The 25,212-nt window shown below is 36.7% G+C and overlaps 1 protein-coding gene across 1 annotated transcript in view; it reads left to right on the forward strand.

The window, feature by feature from the left end:
- DNAH11 (dynein axonemal heavy chain 11) overlaps positions 1-25,212 on the forward strand; it is an 88,565-nt gene that overhangs the window by 52,489 nt on the left and 10,864 nt on the right. Inside the window, 2 exon segments of the mRNA XM_054274049.1 lie at positions 20,949-21,058; positions 23,274-23,329. Of these exon segments, the coding sequence (XP_054130024.1) occupies positions 20,949-21,058; positions 23,274-23,329 (166 nt within the window).

A 25,212-nucleotide genomic window follows, 5' to 3' on the forward strand; every position in this document is an offset into this window, starting at 1 on the left:
TGGGAGGATGCCATTAAAACTGCTATTTTTATAACTGATTCATACCCTTGCTGATCCAGCTGATGAACTTTTCTAAGGAATTGTAGCTTTAATTTTTAATTTTCTAGCAGGTATTACTCATAATGATAATAAACTCCAGAGCTCATGGGGTTGTTGAATGGATAACTCTACAGTTGGACAAATTAATTGTTAACAAATGCAAAATAACGTATTTGAACTTTTTATGAGTACTTCTCGATTGCTGTTAATTGATTTGTAGCTTAGGAAAGAAGACATGGGGGCTGATCATGAAGAATTCAAAGACAGCTTTGGAGCTATTCCTGTATTGAGTTGAGAGTAGGAGTGGATTACCCCCAAAATGATATCATTTTATGATTCCAAAAATAAAATTGAAATTTAGTTCATCCAGTAATATTTTATTAATTCAGCAGAAGAATGAATAGGAAATACCTGTCTAGGCAGTGTGTCTCCTGTATATGCTAAGATCTATTTCTAACACTTAAGTAAGTATTATATAGTAAAAATTCCTGCACACACCACTCAGGAAAATGTGGTTTTGACTTGTTTCTCATAACTGACTTGTGATTACTCCAGAAATGGCAAGATGCCAAGAAAAAATTCAGTTTTATGAAAAAGCTTAAAAAATGTACCCTTACATAGTTCATGTCTTAACCTACCACTTCTGTACTGCAGATTATTGGCATTTTTTTCTTTTTCTTAAAGCCAAATTATTTTTTTGGGGCATTTCTGTATTTGCTTCTTGTGGTCCACATGTTGCATTTATCTCTCAGGAAGAATATCCAGTCACCGTTTTTAGGTGCTCTCCTATACAGCCTCCAATCCCTTCACTTCAAAAGCTCTATTACAGTGAAATCCTTTGCACAGGCCAGGGCAAAATATTGTGCATTCAAATGTCTTGCAAATTCCAGATAGGAATAGGATTCTCATCTAATGTATCATCCTTTTTTCCATTTGTGAGGTGATTGAAGTTACTGAATTCTACAAACTGGTTAACTGTATATATGCTATATCCAAACAACTTCCTTACACTCGCACTAGCAATGATTTATCTATCTATTGTGCTCAAACCACATAATTTCTTGTTAATGAAGAGAAACGTTAAAATGCTATTTAAAGAAAATATTTGAAAGTGATTGAAGTAACCTAGTTTTAATTACATGTCTAATTTTATCTAATAGCTGTGTGGCAGACTGGAAGTTATCACAATGTCTGTAAGTAGTGTGTAACATTAAGACACACATAAATGACATTGATAGCTTCCTGAGGGTTGGCAACTAGAAGGAAAAAAAATTGTAAGTCAGCATGCACCAGAACTCCAAACAATCCATGAAGCTTAGAAGGAATTTTTTCCAGAATTTTAACAAGCTGGGATTGTGACACCCACTTTATAAAGTATTAATTCAAAAAGTTTCACCTATAGGAAATTATATGGCTGAGAGATGCATTTCTTCTGATGGTTTCCTACCTGTGAAATGTTAGAGGATGATGAGAGACTGAATTCATTAGAAAAGTTCAGCAGATGGAATGAAGTCTGCAGATTGGTGAGTACATGTTCTCTTCCTGTCTTTGCACTTTGCTCTCTGGGTTCATCCTTTTTCTTCATGTAAACATGTAGAACATGGTCAACAGTGAATAAATTTCTCTGCAGATTTTCATCCCTATTCAATCATCCTGAAGTGCACTGTTCAATGTTGCATTTAAAATCAGCTTGGCTTCCTCAGCTGGAAACTTGCATTAATCCACATGCTATAGGAGAAGGTGTGCAGTGTGCTGTTCATGGGGATGACTGTTATGTACAGCAGTAGCATTAACCAGAATTACCTGATGAAAAGATGTAAATTCAGCATGAAACATTGACATTTTACTGTCACCCATCTTAGGGTTCAAATAAAGTGCTGTAGACATATTCAGCAGTTTTCTTTGTCTTTTCTAGAGAGTTTTACATATAGTAAAGTTTTAACAGTTCCGTTTTTCCAGCCATGGTACTTCTTGATCTGCTTGATTTCATTCTTCATTCAGTATTATGCAATGTGGACCCCTGGCCTGTGCAACTTGTTCCAACTGGTTCATGTCAGGCTTTTTAAAGGTAAGATTCACTGTGGAAGGGAGTCTGCGAAATTAGTACAAAGGGAAGGCAAACTTGTATTTTTTTTTCTGGGAGAAGAAAAAATGAACCATGCAGGCACTTCTTAGCAACAGGTACTTAGATTTTATTTACCTTAGCAGCTGATAAACCTGTGTAGCCCATCAGCCTGTAAAAAGCTCTTAGTGCTTGAACCGAGTTGAGTAAACAACTCAGAGTCGTGTCCATAAAAACAAGAATTTTTCTGATATTAAAGGAAGATCACTCTTTATATTTGGACATTTTTCTGTACCTGTCTCTCTGGGCTATCAGTCAACTGTATCCAGTCAGCAGGATTGCCCCTATTCTTTAGTTCATTTCTTGCCCTTTTCCCTTTCAGTCATTTATTTGCCTGTCTCTTTTCCATCTTCCTCTATCAATTTTCTGAAGAATGAACTTGAAGGCAGAGCATCAGATGCTAGTGATCTCTGCTTCTGCACTCATGGATAGTCTGCGCTCCCTGACTCATAATTCAGCTTCTTTCTGTTGGCGGAGAGAGAGAGGCAAGGAGAGTTGCATGTATTTTTCATATGGAAGTTTTTGTGGCCAGCAATTCTCAGCAATGATAACCAGTGCAACTGTTAGTAATCAATAACACACCTTCAGTCTAGGCAGCACAGTTACTGACCTCCTTTCACCTTCCATGGGCTCCAGAATACATCTTTAAATGAGAAATGATGAGGGGATGGGCTGCCCCCGCAGTCAGTTCGCAGACAGCACCAGGTTGGGCAGGAGTGTTGATCTGCTAGAGGGCAAGGGAGTCTCTGCAGAGTGAACTGGGCAGGCTCTCCTCCCAGGCAACAAGGACAAGAGAAAATAGCCCCAGATTGTGTCAGAGAATTATTATTTTGCATATTAGGAAAAATTTCTTCACCAGAATGGTTGCCTGGTAGAGGATGGTGACATCCCTGAAGGTACTTCAAAGATTTGTAGGTGTGGCATTTGGGGACATGGTTTAGTGGTGGGCTTGGAAGGCAGTGCTGGGTTAACAGTTGGAGTCAATGATCTTAAAGGTAATTGCTGATCAAAATTATTTTAGTGTCTATGGGCAACATTATAATAAATATTGTTACAATAATCTTTTTTGATGGTGACTATACACAGGCTGGAATTAATAACAGAAATACACTGTGTAATTCAAACATTTTAAATGTTCTGAAGATGATTAAAAAATATTCTGTGGAGGATGATGTCTATGAATCCTTTCTTGTATGTTAAATTTTTAATATCCCATCAAGTCCAACAATTTCTATAGAGTAAATTGATTACAGTAAATTGAATGAAAAGGTAGTTAGGAAATATCAAAAAAGGATTGTTTCTTCACAAGCAAAATTATTTTATAAGTATTTGAGTGGAAATAAATCAGATTTTAATCATTCATGAGACTTGTTATCTGCTAAAAATATTTGTGAAAATTATGATTTTAACATTCATATATATTTCATAATAAGTATGCCTATACTATGCAAGAAAAGAAAAAAAAAGAGAATCTAAGTTTAGTCGTGCTAAGGCTAAAAAGTTGGGCCAAGCTTATCCTTTTTGCAGAAGTGGTAAAATTTGTATTATTTATCATTACAATCATTGTTATTAATATATGAGAGCCCTTAAAATATACTCTGTGCCTGACAAGGATTATCCAAGGGCACAGTTCAGCAGGCTGGCTATGAAGAGTAATGGCTCTCTGCTGTGATTTGTGGAGCAGAGTTTCCTGGCACTAGCTTTCTTGAAAACAAATGTATTTAAAATACATGGTTTATCCCATAGGATGTTGAATTTAGGGTGCTGGGGTATAAAATGCAATATGTATTTCTGCTGATGCCAGGCTTTATTTATGTTGCATGCAATGAAAAGATGACAAAAGGGAGTGGTGTGTTTTGAAGTGACAACTTTCCTATTCAGAAATCATAGCATAAGAACTGCTGTGATAAAGGAGACTATTATATACCAAAAAAAAAATCAAATCCCACAGATATTGAGGCATTGCTTACTGTTTGTCTCACTCTCTCATCTTTACTACCTGAGCCTTTGATGGATGATTGAGCTATAGCCAGCTCTGTGTTTTCATGCAGGCAAACTTGAGGTGTCTAGAAATAAGTCTCACCTAAAAATCCCTAGTCAACTGTTACTGTGCTCCTTCTTCTTGTGCCTTGAATGCTGGATTGATGAAGTTTTACTTATAGCCCATCTCGGTTAGATGCCCTTACTGAGGGTGGGTCCTCATACTTGAGTGTAAGTCCTCAGTAGTCTCTCAATCTAAGATTCATTGCCATAAAAACTCTATTGGCTGTCTCGTTATCCCCAAAGAAATCAAGTCAACGTTCTTTATTAATCTATAGGATGCATCTTTTCCCCTTTGCCAATAAACTTATTTTAAACTTATAAATAATTTCTAAATTTCCTCTTTACACACCACCAATTCAAGCATCAAACCTGACAGAAGAGAGCCAAATCTTTGATCCTGTAATAATGGTAAAAGCAGCTTTTGTGGAGGTATGCACAATGTGTTCCTGCTGCTGTTTTTTCATTAAGCCCCACAGAGGAAAATTTTGCCCTGAAGTGGAACTCACTGTTGTTAGTTCTGTTTGTTACTCTAGAGAAACAAATGGTTTGAGGTAACTTGTTTTGAGGCACGTGCAGTATGAAACCCCTGAATGCAAAGCCAGGGACATTGCTGCCTTCTGAGCAGAGTGCAGAGAAGTGTGGTTAAAGGTGCAGATCAGCACGCAAAGCTGCCCATGAGCAAATTACGGAATGTTTTTGTGTCTCCAGGCTTATATGCAAAATGGAAATAATAATTCCGTCTTGCATTTTTTTTTTTATTTACGTTGTTGTTAGTTAATGTGTGGTGGTCCAGGAGCTGCAGGGAAAAAAACCCAGAATTTAGCAAAACATTTCCTCTGAAGTTTGTGTCTCTCAAAGTTAAAGGTACTGCCTAAAATTATTGTCATTAAAATATGTTATTTGCTACACTATTTACCCATGGCTTTTCTGTATAAGCTCATGTCTCCACTTGAGAAAGCAGCTGAAGAAACAGTCCTATGTCAAGATGATTAACAGAATAAACAAAATTACTGGGCTAGCCAACTGGTTGGTTAAGTGACCTGAGGGAAGAAGATTTTTCCTGAATGTTAATCTTAGTGTGAGTTTTTAAATAATTGAATTTTTTTTTGTTGAACGGGAGGTTACGCCTAAATTTTTGAAGATTGTGTGGGGAAAATAGGTGGGGGAAGTCCAGAGGGGACAAAGGAGTCAAGATGACCACTTTTAGAAATCCTTTAAATTAAAAAAAAAGACCAAACCAAACAACCCCAAACCACAAATAAACTCTCAATATATTTGTGTGAAGTAAAATGTGCTGCGCCACAATTTTATTTCCTAAAAATCAAATATTGCTGAGAAATTGATATTGGCATGATTGCTAGAGAGAAATCTCAATAACGAAGTCACCACATTTATACACAACTGTGAACACATTGTGACAGCCTGGGCAGCCTCTGGTTAATGAGCAGAAAGACTGAATAATCCTCTAGGTCAGAACGGAGCCGCCCTGCATCTGCCCTTGTTGCACTTTAGATTGCAAATAAGTGGAAAGCACCCATCAGATATTTGCTATTTGCTTTTGGGTTTTTACAGAAACTAATAATTTCTAAATAAGAATGAAATGTATTTATGCTAAAATTATATGTATTTCAGTGTGGTTATTAGCTTTATTTGCAGGCAAACATCATTAAAGCTACTGCATGCCTATTTAACAGAACCATTGGAGTCAGCCACGGCATTGCTGAGCAATCTCTCCTTGGTCTTTACAGAAATTGTTCTGTCTCAATTCATCATCTAGAATTTTAACAATTCCTTTTTTTGACAAATACCTGTATATGACAGGAAATAGAAAGTACAAGGAATATTTATAGTATGACATGAGTTCCCAAGGCAATCTGAATAAATATTTTCAGTTTGATTTCTTAAAATCCCTGTGACCTTGATTTCTAAGATCACAGTGTGGATGCTTTTGTTTCTGCAAATATCTCAGCAGAGGCTAGCAATCACTATTAAATCAGTTTGAAAAAAATTATTGTAAGAGCTTAAAACTAATCAAAATACCCCAGCAAAATTAAAATAGAATATATGGGGTTTTTTCTGATTCTGTAGTTACAATGCTAGAAATGTAAAATATGTAAATAATCTTTCCTTTGGTAGAAAAACTGCGAAGTTGGTGTTACTATCTGCATGTGAATATTTTGTTTGTCCCAAGACACTTGAGATAGTCCCTATTGGCCTGGCCTTGCAGCCTTCCAAAGCCTTTGGAAGCTCTGTGCAAGTCAATGGCCTTAGCCCATGATTAGGCTCCAGGTCTTGAAGATTTACACATAGTTAAAAGAAGTTTATCTCCAAAATTTGAGGTTTTATTAGTGATCTTATTGTGTAAGTTAATGTGGAAAATATTGGAAAGGATTAATTGAGAATGTCAAGCCTTTTCCTCTGAGAATAAATTCTTTTTGACTAGAACAGGAGACAGTTAACTTCTGAAAAGCATCAAGACTGATGATTTTGTCTATATAGCATTGACCTGGAAGCTCAGCCATTCAGACTAATAAATCAGGCAATTTATATTTAATCATTAACTAACTCCCGAGCTGAACAGCTGTTCAAAATTAGAAATGGGTCACCCCGGCCAGGATGACATTACAGGCAATCTATAATGCATTAGAATAAAATTATAGTGATTTTTAACTGTCTGGAAATTTATTACACTGCATGTTCCAACTCTTAAACCCTTGTTAGCCAATGTCACTAGTGATTTATGGTGCTTGGCTGGTATGGTAAAATTACTGAAGATTTAAATAGACAATCATTCTATGTTTAGCAAATCTTCAGATTTCAAAGCTATTTTGGAGAATGAGGTGGGTATTCTTTATTGTTTATGACTTACCCATCAGTGACAACAAGAAGAGAGAATGGATAAATCTAAAAGCCCTCTTGTAAATTAATGGATTTATTGTCTTGTTGCCCTCAGTTAATGATTTAAAGAAAAATCCAATAACTTCTGTAGGCAAAAATGGATGTCTAAAATACCTCAAAGCAAAACTGCTACATTGGAGAGATTGCTGTTAGTACCTTTATCCAGAATGGTCCTTTTCTTGCCACTGATTGGGCATCTCTCATGCATGGAACTGGGGTTTAGGAGGCCTTGACGCACCAAATTCCTGCGTTTGTACTGTGGAGCACACGCATGCTAGCTCTTTAAAGCAGCATACTTTGACTAAAGACTTCTGTTTTCTTAGAGGACCTTCTATATTCCTCTTTTATAACAAAAGACTTTCTGTTATCATTGAATTCTGAGTCTGCCTTTCCAACACTGAATGTTTAACCATTTCAGTAAGTGTTTCTGATTTTTCTGAAAAACATAAGTGGAAAATACTTCATGAATATAAAACGTAACAAATTTTTTATTACTTTGGTTTTGTACACATAGAAAATTGTGTTTTAGATGAGAGTGAGTTATTTGAGATTGATTTTATAATCTGTACAGCTTTCAGAAACGACCACATGTAAAAGTTTTCTTTTAAGCCCTGAAGCAGATGACACCAGCAAAAAACAAGCATTTAGTATCAAATTACATGAAATATAGAGGATACTTTCCATTCAGAGATTTTCATTGATTTAGATTTCATAATGTAAAGGACTTTAAAAGTATTATTTGATTACTATAATTTCTCTGAAAAAAAAAATCTATACAGGTAGAGCGTAAATGGCTGTCCTAAAAGTAGTTCCTGGGTGCTTTCCTTCTTTCATCCTGGCCCTTTCTCTGCTTCAGTCACTGGAGAATGATTTCCTGAGATTTTCCTAACGCAAGTGAAGAAACTATGAGACAACTTTATTTTATCTGCAGTATTTCAAACAGTACAAACAAAGAAGAAAGGTTATTTTATTTTATTCCTATTTTACATCAAGAATTTTATCCATTTGAAGATTACTATCATGGGTGGTCAATTTTTACCTTCCTCTCCATGTCGAAGTTATTCGAGCATGCATTCATGCATAGTTTCATTCCTTTCTGGGAGCTGTACACTCAGAACAATCAAAGCATCGTGTGCCAAAACTGCTAGTTTGGGATTTGTGTCTTGTCACAAGTCCTGACTGAAAAAGAGAGGACCCATGTCTTAAATGTCAATTTTCTTTGAAGAAGATGCTTTCATTTTCTGAAATTCTTTAGTAACCAGCTTAAATTTCAAATAGATGGTGGGCTATCTTTATCACACAACTGGAATAAAATAGAAGCTTTCCACATAGCTGCTTATAATAAACATCAAGATCTGAGACCATTCCTGACTATTCATCCTAAACATCCCAGGGTTAACATGGTTTAAATGAACTCTGCAAAAGAACAAGGGAAATCAGGGCACTCTGTAGGAAATATATATATATATATATATATATATATATATATATATATAAAGAAAATTATTCTAGAGTTAAACTTTGACAGAATCATTGCATCTGGAGGGAACCTTCTGAGATATTCTAATCCATCCTCATTGATCAAACAGGATTACAAAATGGGTTAGACCAGATCGTCCAGGACCATGGAAATTCCACAACCTCTCTGGGCAGCCTGTGTATTTGGCCACCCTCAGACTTCCTCTTGTGAAAATTCCAAATCATTGCAGCCTTACCTGAGTAAGATGTCTGTACTTAGTGGGTAAAAGAAGAAAGATAAATAAGAGCAAAAATCCCTGCCGGTCTTCACAGAATCATAGAACATTTGGGGTTTGAAAGGACCTTAAAGACCATGTAAGTTCTAAATCCCCCACTGTCATGGGTAGGAATACTTACTCTGCTGCTTTTCTCCTCCCCTTGGAAAAATAAAATGCAAAAAAAAAAAAAAGGAGAAATGACATCTTTATTGAGTTTGAAACAGCTCTTTCTTTCTCTCTTTTTCTTGTAATATTCTGGTTTCCTTACCTTTTCTGAATGTTGCTGGAAATGCCTGCCCTGGCAGCAGGACACCAGGTGCTGCCAATATTGATCTGTGTCCACCATGCTTGATCTGATATAGACAAAAGCACCAATTACTGAAAAAATCAGTAGAGAGAACGTTTGACAAAGAGTTCTATCCCATTGTTTTCAGCCTCAAAGGTTTCAAGTTACCACCAGAAATTCTGGATTTTTTCCAGCCTTCGCAGCCTTTGGAAGCGTATCCCCTGCTGATGGAGTACTTCTGTTGTACTTTTTTGTGCTTCTGGTTAATAACATGGAGATTAAACATTCTGTCACTTCCATGGTGCTCAGGAGATAACATCTTCTAATTTTGTTTTGCAGTCCAAAAAACCTGTTGGAGCCAGTCTATTGAAACCTCAAAGCACAGAAGAAAACTTTCATGTGGTGACATCTTATTGACAGCAGCACTTGTGTCTTACTTTGGAGCCTTCATAAAACAACACCACCAGGACCCAAAGGGAGATTTCTGGATTCCTTCTCTAAAGGTAGTAGAAGTAAAATTTGAAGTACAGATCTGTATATACAAGGGCCTAATTGAAGGTATTTGTTTTCCAGGATATGTCCATATGTATATTTACACATATATATAAAATATATATTATATATTTTTATATATATATGTATATATGTAGTGTGTGTGCAGAGAGGCATACTTCCCTCAGATTACAGGTATCTTTTGAGGGAAATTAAAGAGACATGTTCTCTGGTAGGAGAATATCCCTTCCCTTTTCAATTCTCAATGCCAAAGTCTACTCTTTGTGACACCTTTGTAACAGCAAATGCTGTAAAAATGATACCGAGAGACCTATTCTGCTCAGCTCCAGGAAGAGCATGTAGTTATGATAATCCCCATTTTTCTGCACATGGAGGAAATCATGATAGTACTCAGTAAATGCATTGAAGTTCCAATCCTTGCAGTTGTCTCTGCAAAGCTTTCTCCCTCCTTACTTTTGAAGATTTGGACTTTTCTTTTCTTCCTTAGTGCAAGTTCTCCTCCCCCTTTTCGTACTTGTTTCCTATTTCTTATGTGCATTATATCATGATGAACGTCTTTTATTCTCAGAAATATGTGAAATGGGCAGCACTTACCTCATTTTCAATCACAGATCTATGACACAGCAGGTGAGCTGAGTTATGAGGACCCTCTGGAAATAGAGTTAAATCCAAATTCGAGTTTCCAAGGTCAGCACTTGGAACAGCAGGGACATCTCTTTGTAGATATTTGCTTTGTGCTAGAGTTTATCAGTTGCTAATTTGTCTAGAGCTTTGCTTTACCCGGAACCTCTCCCTGTCCTTCTCCACCAAAAATTTGCTTGCAGATAAAAACCTTTCTCAGAAACCTTCTATCTTGCAGCCTAGGTAGAAAAAATTGCCCCATATATTTTCAATAGTAGGACTCTGGAAATTAATGTCATTCCTAACTCTTTTAAGATTCTTCTGAAATGGATTGAACATTTTTATGAATAAAAATAAACCTTACTGTGATGTTTTACTTCTAAAAGTGCTTTCACTGAACAGCAGTGAAATAAAATACCACATTTCAGTTTTGATTGCCTGCAAGTGAGGAAGAGTGGAAAATAAGAGACAAATACCCTTGAAAAAATAAGAGACAAATACCCTTGAAAAAACAAATACCCTAGTTATGTTAAAATAGATGTTTATTAATAGTTCTCTACAGAAGGAACAGCAAGTAGTTCTATGTCATTAAGCATCAGCTTTGTACAGAGATGGTGACAATAGATGTACCTATATATTCAGATATTTTTCGTGCATCGTGTGAAAATTAATATTAGGAACCCTGATAGTACCCCAGTGCTATTGTTTTTCACAAGGAAGTATTTCAGCTTGTGGAAATTATTGTATTGGTTGTCTTACAGTCCAGAGATAAAACAAATAATGTATTCAGTCTTTTGATGTATTTAGATGAACATGTTACACAAGGGAGATAGATATATTGCATGCTTGCAGAAGGGAGTGTATGCCTGCTGGGACCTCTGTGCTTGTATTTTCAGCACATTCGTCAAAAGTTAGGTTTATTTCGGGGTCAGAGATTAGAACCAAGAGTTAGACCGTTTAAGGTGGTATGTGTTCTGTAATTCTATGGTAACTATGACACTGTGCCACAGAACCTGCACTATAAGTATGGTGCCACTCTTATTACTAATAATTGTGCAAATTTAGCTCACCTTAAATATATGCAATATTTTTCATTAAAAATAACTGTCACGTATACATGGGGGTTGTTTATTGTTTCAGTGTGTACTTTTAAAAGAAGCTTCAGTCTAAAAGCCAGCAATGAGGACTAGACATGTCCAGGGAGAAAGGAAATTTTGATGGAAGACTTTTTAAGATACTTCTGCATGGGGAGGAGGAGGTAGTTCAGGTTTAATACTGATGATGCAGTGCTTTCCTTTATTTATGGCTTTTGAATTCAATCCAAAAATCACTAATAAGGAAGCCTGCAATAACACCATGAAGGACTTGGTGGGGGTTTGCCCTTTACTTCAGTAAGGAAAAAAATTAATTCCAAACATCTGCTATAGCTCCTCTATTACACTTCCACCAGCCCCTCTTGTTTGTTCCAAACAACTTATTTATTCACTCTCATTCTGTTGTGCTGCATTAGGCATTTCTCTTCCCACCCAAACCTGTTTGGTAAGCACTGATTTCAGGCATTCCATTTCTATTTTATTTCATCTCCTTGCAAGTGCCTGTGAGAGGCTGGCACCCAGGAGGTGTGGCTGTGAGATGGCTGCTCTGTGACAGCTCCCCCTTAGTGAAGGGGCACTCACACGAGAGCTTTGCTGCAGTTGCTGCCCCACAGAGAGCTCCGTGGCTGCCTCTGCCCCTGGAGATGGGTCCATTCTCTGCTTTTGAGGGTAGCGGAGCTATATTAATAAGATGCCATGGGAATCCTGCTTTAATAATTTTATTTTCTTGTGTGTGTGTGGATAAATACTGATTTATGTTCCAGAAATAGGTGCTCAGAGCATACAGAAGCATTGAATTTTCAATATCAGAATACAATGACTTTTATAATATATGATGCATTTTTAACTTTATTGAACTATAAATATTTTTATGAAGTAAATGTCTTAAGAGAAAACACTTTTGTAAAGTCTGTTATAAATATGATAAACTGCTTCTCGTCACTTTCCTTTCATCTGAAACTCCACAGGGATCCTCCTTACTTTTCTGCCTTACTTTAATTTATATCCTCCTCAGTTGTCTTGTGCATTGCACTGAGTCATGTCTTGCTGCTTGGTAACCTTGCTGGATGATGATATTCCACTCTGATTCTAAGGCTCCTTTTGCTGTGACAGAAGGCCTGGACCCAGTTCACCACATTGAGGGATGATGGTACGGCTGTGGCATGGAGTAAGGAGTGAGATAGGATGTCAACAGAAAACACCACTGTTCTAACAAACTGTGAGTGCTGACCTCTGATGATAGGTCCCCAGCAACAGGGAATTAAATGCGTAAAGAGTAAATATGGAGCTGACCTTAAAGTCGTACATCTAGGACAGAAAGAATATGTACATGCTGAGGAATTGGCTTTTGCATTTACTGCCTTCAAGTTCCCCTAATTTCCATAAGGGATTTTTGTTGAAATGCACTTACTTAAAGAATTGAAATATTACAACAATTCTGCTCATTTATTTATAGCATTATTTTCCTTTTAAACTTGTGCTTGAAAAGGTGCCCTTCTTATGCTGTTTTCAAGTGATGAGGAGGAAATGAAGTGAAGGTTGATGTGCACTTCTTGTATGGGTCAAACCACTTTTTCAACAGGTAAGGTGCAAAGCCTGATGGTAAAACCTTACTTATACTCTACAGTTTGGTCAGCAGACCCCAGCATGTGCACCTCATGTGCATGTGCAGCATTCAAGGCAAAAACCAATATTGGGTCATTTCCTGGTAAACAAACATATTTTTAATTCTTATACTTATGACTGAATTATATGTTAACTGATAGCACTGGCAAGTAACTGATCTCCTCATGTGTTTTCTTTTCTTTACTTAGACTTAGGGAGATAATGCTTCATTTCAAAGGGTGTTCAGAGTATTTTCTACTAAATTCCAGATATAACGCACAATTACACAACACACAAAATGGTCATATTAATACCTGAGTTTTAAAATAGATCTTAATCATCTAGCCTGTCTGCTCATTTGAATCAGCTCTTTTCCCTCATCTGTCCTGGAATGTTTTTCATTCTTTTTCCAACCCTCACAAATAATAATGATTTTTCATTCACACTCAGGAGTACACAGCTCCATCAAGCTAGATTGTCTGATTACTTATCTTTCCATTATTATTTACTCCTTTTTCCATGCCCATTGAAACAGATTTCTCCTAAGTCATTCAGATTCTAATTATTCTTGAAGTCCTTCAAGGAAGCGTTTATAATTTAAATGAGTATATACCAAAAACTGTAACACAGTAATATATATAAATATATAGATACAGATATAGATAGATGCAGATATAAATATAGATATAGATATATGCTCCCTAACATTTCCATGTCAATATTCCATATTTCCATATTTGCTTATAAGAAATACCACATATATATATATATAATTTTTAATATGAGGAATAGCAAGACCATGGGTAGAAAGATGTTGAACACAAAACTGTCAAACTCTTAAATAGTGGACAATTCTTTGTGAACAGTTTTCCGTGGTTTAACCACGTGCTTTTAGAAAAACCTTGTCATTTATATTATAGAAAGGAAATCTTTCTACAACCAGTATTTATCTGATATTGGAGGGGGGGGGAAATTATTTTTTTCAGGTAAAGTATTCTGAAGACCATTGAAAGAGCTTTGGCTTTTGATAAGACTGTACAAATTGAAAACATGTGTGACTCTTTTGATCCCATACTTGATCCTCTGCTTGGAAGACATACAATTAAAAAGGGAAGGCATGTATGCTTGAGTAATCAGAATTTTTCCATGACAATTAGATCTATATTGCTTTGATTGCCACATTTTGCTTAGTGCTTCAACTCCTCATGTAACAAATTATTTTTTTTCAAATAGCAATGGCTAAAATCTGGCGATGAGTAGATATTAAGATGTTAGTATCTGCGTCTGATTAGATAGCAAAACTATGTTCTCAATTTCCAAATTGGACTCAAAATACTATATATATGTGTGTGTTTCTCAAACTTGAGTGGAATTCTCTACTTTATTATTAAAAATATTAGTAAAACAAGGAGTAGTATATATTATAATTCAGCTTAAAAGAAAGGAAAGTATTTCCTTTCCATGTTGGGCATCTACAGCAAGGGAGAAGGCATTGGAAATTAAGGGGTAGATTTGGATTTAACAATAAAAGGTTTTCCAGCTGCAATGTCAGCTTAAGAAAACTCTACTTTCACTATGCCATAATGGCCCCCTCCATGTAAAAAAGAAAACCAGTTTAAAAAAGAAAAAAAAAAATCAAACAAAAAAACTCCAAACAAACAAACAAACAAGAACCCTGAAAAGTAAGACAAATGAGGAAAAACTGATATGATAGGACACAGGGCAGAAATAAGTAAGACAGAGGTGGGGACTGTTTATGTTGTTATTGCTGCCAGCCTCCCATGCATCAAACCAGTGCAGCTGATCCTGGTCATGAATTCATCATGGCAGATGTCACAGTGGTGTTAATCCCTGTTCAGTTTCCCCCCTAAACTTAAAAAATACCATTAAAAATATTTCTTAAGATCTTATTTAGGTACCTTTTAGATACACATTTTCAGGGTGATAATAAGGAAAATAAAGGAGTTTGTACTAGGCGCAAGAGAATTTCAGTCTGTAATGTCTTCCATAAATTTTCACAAAAACTTCAGATGAAATTGTTGAGTCCTCAATGCAGATGTCAGCCTGAAGAATAATGTTGATTAGTGGTCTCTCAAGAGTAAACTTATTAACCTCATTGAATATTTCATCTGATGAACTGAAATGCCATATTTCTGCTCAAATATGAATTTAAGTCTGAAAATGTTCCTCTCTTTTATTTTTGTTTGCAAGCAACACATCAACAAGCTAGATTTTTCATGTTGGAGAATATGATCTTTATTCTGATATAAAGCCAGACATACTCCTGGGGCATTTCTGGATGGATCTCACATATTAGTCAAAGAGTGGTTAGAGTGCTTTCACAGCTTCACATTATTGAAAGTGAAAATATGTAAAAAATTATAAATAAAGAAGTTATCTTATTTTGCACAGATTACCCAAGATTTTTCTCCCTCCTTCCCACCCTATATTTCAGGCATTGGTGCCTGTACAGTAAATCCAAGCAGTAAAAAACAGCTCAAATCTCCTTGTATACATGGAGCTCCTGGAAGATGCACTCTTGCCCTATGCTGTGAGACCTTGGAATGATCCCCCTTTGTTGCATTTCTCTGTAGCTGTATTTGAAGTGCTTCAGAGTTAGAGCATACAGCTTGCTTTTCAGAATCCATAGTGAAGGAACTTTACTGAAAATTAGTATTATACTGGTCTAAGGGAGAGATCAGAATCTTCGCAAGGTAACAGACTTTTAAGGAATGGGAGGATGTGAAGGGATGTGAAATAACAGAGAGAAGTTGGAATGAAAAGGACAAGGGTCACAGCAACATAGCTTTGCATTTATTTAGCAAAGGGTTCCACATAGCACAATGAAGCTGTGTATGGTGGCCAAAAAAGCAAACATATGAAACTACTCAAAAATAGATTATTCTGCTGAATATTTACGTGGCATTCTGTGCCTGATTGAAGGTGCATAAGTCACATTTGAGGGGTACATGTGCCTGTATGTGTATAAATATATATATATATATATATATATATATATATATACTCATACAATATATACCCCATTTATTTCCAAATAAGCAGTTTGCCTCATTCTTGATTAATTTCTGTTATTTTTTTCATTTTAGTACTTCTGTCAGGTACTTTGAATTTTTTCTTCCTAATAAAGAAAGACTAGGAAGGTATTTGTGATAGATATGGTGCAGTCCAGCAGTTGAAGTTCATTAATAATTGGAATGTTGCAGAGTATGAAGTAATGAATACTAATTACTCCTTTCATGTCTGACAGCACCCCATGGACCAATACATCAGCCCAGACTTTAATTTGGTTCTAGTAATGGTTTCATCAATAGTACATTAATTCTGTGTTTGAAAAGATGTACAGTTGAACCTGACCCACACAGTAGATACCACTGTCATAAAATGGCCACATACTGACAACAACTGGATAATTACAAATAATTAAATCCGCCGAGCTTCAGACAATCCTAATTTTAAGTAAAATATATCTTATCCTATCAATCGACAGAAAGCATAGCTAGGGAGATTTATCAACTTGTATTCCTTGCAAAGCAAATTTACTGGCCTGTTTATTAGAGAACTTGCTGATCTGTGAACCACATCACAAGAGTACCTCTCCCCTTCCTTCTTTGCAAGATGGTTCTTATGTTGCTCTCCTGGATATTCTGCAACACCAGCTCTTGGTTTCTGAATGAAGAAATTCTCAGCCTTGGAGAACTTCAAATGAATAAATTTATATTTTACTCAAAACCAGCTCACAATAGGGTGAACTAAAGGTACTTGTTATTGCTGAAAAGCAGACTTCATGCTTAAGTGCCTTAGTACATATTTAGAAGCCTAGCAAATTTTGGGTGTTCAAATTTGGAAACATTTTTATTTTCAATTTTGGAACTACAAAACTGCTCAGTTGTTTCTAATGCGCTTTAGACTGTGCCTGTATGTTCAAAATTGCTTCAAAATGCTCACATTTCTGTTAAAATATTTCAAGATATTTGCTTTGAGAAGGAAGAGAAAAGAAAAAAAATAATAAAACAATTTAAGAAAATATCAGTTGTAGTACATAGTTTGACATTACATAGTACATGTAAGCATGACAGCCACAAGACAAAAAATAAGTAAAATTTGGGTACAACGAATTAGCAATGTAGGCAAAAATTACTCAAGATGAAAATACTTAGATTTTTTTGGAGCAGATAAACCAAGGCATAAAAGTAAACAGGTACCAACTCTATGTGGTGTTGGGTTTTGGCCTTCACCTGCTATAAAAGAAACTGTGCATTGAGTAAGTTTGGTATGGATGGTCCTTAATATTGGAATTTTTACCTGTGTGTGTCCTATCCTGTTTCCCCAGCACTCTCTTTTGGAAATCACTGGCTAGGAGCATTAACTATAACAGATCAATGTTATTTTGGCTCATAGGAGAGGAGACGGAGGAATAAATTCATTGTTCATAGAGCTCCTATTTGCATTTGCACGAGGTGCTACCTTGCTGAACTCCTTTGCACAGTCACAAAGAGGTAGTCATGTCTCTTCAGCTGCAAGATTAGGTTATTAAGAGGTTTTTTGAGATGTTTTGAAGTTTGATTTATGTGCAAATATAGCTTGTATGAACAAGTTTCCATTCTTATGAGGCACGACTATTATTCATGAAACAGCAAGAAAATTTGTTTGTTTTCTCCACAGGGAGAAGCTTCCCTTGCTTGAACATCTTGTCAGCTGTGCAGCTTCAAGGCAGTGCTTTTCCCACTGAACTAGTTTGACCAACTTGCACAGTTTGCCTACTGAGATTGCCTGGTAACAGCTCCATTCTGTGCTTGTTTTCACCTGATTTATTCAGCTTCCTTCTCTACATTACTCATTGGGGTTTGCAAGTCGGTTCCAGAAGCTTTTAATTTTAAGCAGCAGGAACTGAATGAAAGCTCCTCTGGAAAATGTGTTTATCCCTCTTTCTTCCCATTGAAAAATATTGTTTCCCTGCACTTTCCAGTCCAAAAATTTATCACTTATTTCATTCTTGCTGAGTTGATCCAAAACATCTCGCTACAGGAAGCTGTCCCACCATTCTACCATGTAGAGTTATGGTCTGTTTTGGAGAACTGCTGCCCTGAAAGGTATGCTTTAATTTTGTGTTGTATGAGAGTGTCCCATAAGAAAAGATGTTGCATAAACTCTCAAGCCATTGCATTCTATGAAGCCTTGTTCCTATATTCAAAATTTCTCCCCTTCATGAATTCCTGCCTTTGCAAGACCAAGGCATTGTTACCTAAGGCAGAACATACACAAGGGAATAGCAGATCTTTGTGTCAATCAATCAAGATTGACAGATCAGACAAGATGTTACACACGTCCCAGTCTTCTCATAGCTGATTGCTCATGTTATCTCCTGGAATTTATTTGTTTTTATATTTGCCTTGGCTAAATATAGTTTTTGCTCAAGGCATATACAGGTTTTTTAAAGCTTTTTAAATCCTTTTTGAATCCCTTAATCTACTTTATTTTCAAAATCTATGAGAATTTCAACAGGAAAAAAAACCTAGTGGAGAACAATCTCTTTTTAATTTACTTTGTTTTTTCTTAAATACCAGGGAGCTGGGACTCACATGAAAGATGCTGTGTCTATTTCTGGGTAGAGTGGTGCTTTAGTTCCATTCATTCTATCTGCTGCAGATGAGGGAATAGGACATTATGAAGAAAACATTGCCAAAAATAGAACTTGTCCTTAGAAATTTCTTTGGTGACTATTTTTTGATATTCCTTCTGTCATGGACTTCCATTATTCATGCCTGTTTTGCTGCATTTCTTCATAATACATAATTTTTCTTCATAATCCAGAATTAAACTCTAAACAGAGCCATTTTACTGAAAAAAAATTAAGTCATCCTACTGGGTTCTCCACCTCTCTGTTTATCGTGGTTGCTTACACTCTTGAAGAGTGCAAGAGCAATAACAAAACATTTCTTTTTCCCAAATCTGCAATTAACAGAAAACCTACAACAGCTGCAGTAATAAAACCCACCAAGTCATTATGTAAGTTTTGCCTTTCATAGGTGATAATCACAGAAATTGGTTATTTATTGCTTCTGTGAATTGAGAACTCCTAAAGGAAATCTTTTAATCCAAAACTCTAAAACTTGTTATATTTCCTCATAGATGTTCTGAAACATGGCATGACTCCCTTAGCAAAGGTTGTTCTTCTGACAAAGCAAACTGAAGAAAGTGTCTTTTGTCAGATCTCTTGTTTCATCAGTGTGTGTGAGTGTGTCTTGAAAGCAAAGCAAAATCGTGATCTCCACGTCAAGCTTTACAGTTTTGTTCTCTCCAGCTGCAGTCAGTTTTGAAGGCTGTGGAGAGACCATGTTGCAGAACTGGACAGTGAATTCATGTCCACCTGGGAGAGGCTGTATAATCTGAAGGACATGTAGTCATGTGGCTAAATTATTGCAGTATTACACAAGCATAAGCCTGGAAAACCCATCTCCAGTAGTTTGCACGGCAGTGTTATACAATATACATCTGATGTTGAGTTTTGTAGAGTCATGAGTTTCCCAGCACTAGACATAGTAGTTTCCTTCAGGAATTCACTTAAAGTATATCATAAGCAGCTCTCTTTTCTTCCTTCTCCCTGGTGAAATGCAGAAGGGTCTCAGCACACCATTATGCATAGCCTACATCTTATAGCTAAGGGCATGTCAGAAGCAGGCAAGGTTTTTAAGTGCTGAAACCTGTGTTCCTGGCTCTGGCAATGCCCTGTGATAGCCAAGAAACAAAGCAATGTTAAAATTTCTACAGAAAGTACTTCTTTTATTCATGTCCTGATGTGACTTTCATAAATCTCATTCAAGTGTTTAGTATCTATGTTAATGCAATCAGTTTGAAAATTGAGTTAACAAATGCCAATTTGAATTTTATGAACAGTTCATGTTATGAATGTTCCATGTTATAAATGTTCTATTAGCCCTTTTTTAAACAGATTTTTATTACTAATATTTGAATCTCCTTTCTTGGCAGAGAACATTCAAAACCACTGCTGTACAGAAAATACAGGATTTAGGCTTGTGTGCAAGTGAATCCTGAAAATTGACACGCTGTTCACTGGGCAAGTCAATGGCGAAGAGTTGTGTCACTGGGTCACACCAGACCAGACACATGGCACACACTGTAATCTATAAGTTATTTTCAATTTTTTGTTTGGTTCTATGCCACTGATATAGGTGAACTTCATGTTGCCTCCCTGCTGGGCCTCAAAACGGCACAGAGTGGCAGTGACAGGCTTCACCCCTCACATAAGGGATGAAGGGATCAGGAAATGACAGCTCTTCAGTAAGGGATTCCAGTAAATAAAAGGTGAACTTAGGATAACTCATTCTTTCATCCAACAAATAATTAATTTGGAATGAAACACTTAGCATATTAACTTAAAAATCATTATGTTCTTTGTTTCAGTTGCCAGCCATTCCCTCTCCTCTAGTCTATCCATTTCTTATAAATACATGTCCCTACTTAGTTTTTTAGGCCTTATATTTAAGGAAATTATAGTAAAAACTAACAACTATCACAGTGGCATTTGTTTGAAAACTTTCCTAAATTTCTAGTAAGTTATGATGATAGACATTTATGTCTAAGCCACAGACTCTTCAGTACAGCAGTGAATAATCTCCCTGTGTCTGCTGTTTATACAAATGAAACGACAAAAATTAAGAAATACTCTGTGTATTCAGCTTATAGTTTTGGTGTGTTCAATCATCCTCATTTTGTTTCTTAAGTTTCAGGCACCTTAAGTTTGGCTTGTGTGGATTTGCGATGCTGCTAAGATCATACAGTACACATTGTTTGCAATCTGAGATACCTATGAGGTTTTAATTTAGTGAGATTCCCATTCTTGTGCCTTTTATTCTTTCCCAGATGCACCAAGATTGAAGACAAAAAATGTGAATTCAAAAAGAATTTTCATCTCATCCTTCACACTAAACTGGTTAACCCTCCCTTACAAGCCACAACTGCAGGCTCAGACCACCTTCATTAATTTCACTGTCACCAGGGACAGGCTGGAAGACCAGCTGTTGGCTGAGGTTGTTAATGCAAGACTCACAAAAAACATAAGGTAAGGACTATATTTTGATTTGTCTGTTGCCTGCTCTGGAATTTTAAGTCAAGTATTAATATTTCTATTTGAATCCACTGTACTGTAATTGTTAGAAGCCCGTATTAGAAAGATTTTAAGAGTCTGGAAAGTGTAGAAGGTTCTTTCACTGATTCGTTTAAAACTGTTCTCCCAAAGGGCTTGTCTTGACCTAAAGCTCTGCTAGAAATTAAATTTATTTTGATATTATTCCCACACTTCTCTCTACCACTTGGTTTGCTCTGTGCATTGCATTTAATTTACAGAGCAGGTTTAGAGCCCTCTGCAGTGCTTTGTGCTTTGGCGATCTTGAGCCAATAACTGTAAATAAAATTCCATGCCAGCCTGTACAAGGAAAAATAATGGCACTGTGAGGAGCTAGGGCATTTGGTTAATAAATCACAATTTATTCCTGCAGGGATGCAGTTCAGTAGCTGCTGCAGTCACACCAATATATAGTATAGTATGAGGAGAAAAGCTTTTATGTGGTTATAGGAAGGACTTTGGACAGGATGTAATCTATGAGATAAAACGTGAAAAGAAAATACTTAGGGGTGTGAAATTAATAGCAAGAATACCTCCTATTTCTCTAGTGTGTCTTTCCAGTTATCTCATGTGATTAACTAACTTAGTCCACAAAGATTTGCTCCACCTGTTTGAGGTACTCCTGCTTCATGCAAGGGCAAACTGGGTCAGGGAGTTTAATCACCCCTTGAAGAATGAAAGCCATATACTTGAGAATGAGATCTGAAAACATCTGTCCATTTACCTCTGCATCTGCACATTGTTCCACCTGGGACTGCATGCTTACTAGGCCTGTACCACCCAGGGTTTTGGTGTGAGTCTGACTGAGAGCTCCCCACAAGACCAGACAAGCTCTTGCATGGTCAGAAGGTCAGTCCAGCAGAGCAGACTATGACAACGTTTTCCCACTCTGTTTGCTGCCAAAGTGAGGTTCTTCAGCCTTGTGCTAGTCTCTGGTTTTCTCAGCTGCCACAGAGAGTACAAGTGGCCATCCCTGACAAGATCACAGTCCTTTTGTGTCATGTCAGGAGGAAGAGCACTAGGAGAGAGATAAAGTTCTAGTGCATGACAGCCTAAACCTTCTCACGTTGGGTGTGCAGAACCTCAGAACTAGTACACTGGGATGGAAGGCAAACTGGCCTTTCAGAAATTAAATCAAATCAACTGATGTAATTAAACAGAAAATATAGCTCACAACTGCTATAAAACATTATTTCTTGCTGTGGTTGTTTAAACACAATGGTATTTTTCCCTCTGCTCGTCAGTCCTCACCAAGAAGCCAGAAGGGTTTTTTGACTGAGCTCAGGCAGCTGGAGGATGACAGCCTGTCAGCTGCCAGGGCAGTCTCCTAGACCACAGTGAACTTGTAAAGAAAATCAAATCAGCAAAGTCAACTGCACCAGAAATACAGCACAAGGCAGTAACAGTTGAACTGTTTCTAACAACTTAAAGTCACCTGTAAAATGACTATTGTTATTATTCTATTATTATTTTTTTAAGTGTAACATTTCTATGAGCTAGAATAGGAATAGTCAAATTACTGCCTTTCCAGAAAGGGCTGTCCTCCCCATATTCGCATTTTCATATCTATAATATGTAGTTGTCACATTTTTGATTTTTTTAGGTGTTTGAATTAGTATTCATAAAATTAATAAATACCAACATGAAATTTGAACAAATGTACTAATATATGATTGCCATATTTTCCCAGGTAAACAGGTATATTTCTGCAGAGGACAGTTATTCCCTAATGCCTGTCTAAGATAAGAACTTTACTTACTTCAAATATTTGCCACTGCCTGAAATAAAGTCAGTTTTCTAGAGTATATCCACATTCTTTTCTGTATGTATAGGAATATTTTGGTAATTGTGCAGGATAATTATGAGACATTAAAAATAAACAGGACAGCTGTCACCATTCAGGTAGCTGAAGCCAAAGAAAATAAAGCTCAGAGTGGCAGGACAAGAGAGCATTTCAGACTGACAGCTGGAAGAGCATCCACTCCTTACTCCTGGAGTGCCAGCCTGGGCAGTGTCAACCCCACGTACCAGCTTCCACTGAAGGTAGAAATGTCTCTCAACTTTTTTTCAAAGTGCAAGAAACAGAATTGTGCCTCCAGCAGTGATGCCTGATACATTAGTTGTTGCTCGCACCAGATGTTTACATTGGCAGGGCTGCGTGTGGGAGGGAAGAGAACACCATGCGATCTCCTGCTGGTCTGCGCCACAGTGAGTCCCCACGGGTCTCTTTGTTGGCTGCCTCCATTCTGACACTGCTCTCTGACTGTGCTTGCAGAAGTTCACCTTCCTTCTGTTAAGCCATCCCACAGGGCCAGGAAGGAAGACTTTGGAGGAATTCTGTGTAAACAATTCCCCGTCGTAAACCTACCAAACGATCTAATGCAGTGAGTAAGGGAGATCACCCACTCTGAAATTACCAGCTTGTTCAAGTGAGAGAGTCTCCATGCTGAGATAAATAAGGAAGCAGGAGAGTATTGCTGTTTGCAGCCCTCACCCCTGGTTTGCTGAAAATTTCCCTTAAAAGCCTCTTTTCAGCCTCTTGCATTTTACACTGCTTGGGTCAGCTCTTTGTGGGAGCCTACAGTAGGAAACTAATTATCTTATGAGTAGTAAAGCAAAAAAAGCAAAATTCAAATGAATAAAAATAAATGTACTAACTCTCAGGCCTTCAATGCATCTGCCACAAAGAAATTAAATAGGTTGAAAAATTAGGAGATATTCAGTGTTGTATCTCTAACCTAAAAGAAGCTGTCACATATTTGAACTTTCTTTTCACAAGCCAAGGATTTTTGAAAACTATAAGCTCATTTTCCTGGCCAAAGTGGCTTTTCAGGTGAGGAGAAATTTTCATATTGGTGATGATGACATTAACTGGATTTACTGTTTCTCCTCCGGAAGCTCATGCCTGTGCCCAAACCCTGTGGTTGTGTAGTTTTTTACACAGGGTTACTGCTACTTCAGTATCAACAAAAATTGCAGAAGTTCCAGAGATGCTATAATGTAATTATTTTCATTTAAAATGCTACAATATCTTCATAAAGCTAGGTTCAGGATAAACAGCATGACTTAGCTGCTTGCATTTAGATAATTAGAGTTGAAATTGATCTGCTGTATAAGTAAATAACACATATCCAAATAATATTCAGGCCATTGCTTTTCCTTTTTATTTTAGTAACTGTATGCCCTAGAAAAAGTCAGGGCTCAGGTGTACTGGGAGTCAGAGGTGTCTTTGAAGCAATTCTGATGACCTTTTTCAATTTTGTGTGCTGTCATGGTTCTTCTAAGTAGTAAAGAGATAGGACTCCTTGAATTGCATTTCCTTTTTCACTTCAGAGTTGAACACAAAAGAATCCTGTTGACATTTTAACTACACCTCCATGGAGTATCATTAGAGTAGTTTGGGAAAATTGCTTTTCAGTTCTATATCTTTTCTATTATTATTTCTGGACACGTGCCTCACCTAGACACTTTCAGATAAAGTCATGCATTCTCTCATAATTTTTTAGTAGCAATAGTAGTGTCTTCAAAGTGGAGTTTTCTTCACTATTTGAGTGCCTTTTCCCTTAAATATCATATACTGTATCTTGTGAGGAAATTCTGTTCTACCATGATTTGTCCACTCCCCTAAAAGTAGAATTTTAACTCCCTGCCACTCCTTACTTTAGTAAATGTCCCATAGAGGGTTTCCAGTTTGTCATATCTAGATGTTTAACAATAAGCAGACAATAGCAATACTAACCAAAGTAAACTCTTACCAATACTATTTTTATGTATGCGTGGTTGTGCGTATATATTTAGTGTTTTATTCATGTAATTGTGTATTATTTATGTAATTTAGTATTTTAAGGCAAGTCCTGAGTCCCTTGGCTGCACTAGGGGTTTTTGCATGCTAAAAAATTATCAGTGTCATCCTGTTTCAGTTATCATGCAAAAGGTACAACATCTGTATTTGGCATGTTTCCAGGCTATGGCAGTGATGGATGTGTTCAGAGGGGTAGATAAAGATATTTAAAGATCCACCAAGAAATGGAAGAAGTGAGTGGACTCAACATATCCAGAAAAGGAGAAAAAAAGCTCTTTTCAGAAACTAG

The sequence above is a fragment of the Melozone crissalis genome, unplaced genomic scaffold (genome assembly GCF_028551555.1).
Source record: "Melozone crissalis strain CALT ecotype California unplaced genomic scaffold, PUWL_Pcris_2 ptg000016l_1, whole genome shotgun sequence".
NCBI classification, from domain to species: domain Eukaryota; kingdom Metazoa; phylum Chordata; class Aves; order Passeriformes; family Passerellidae; genus Melozone; species Melozone crissalis.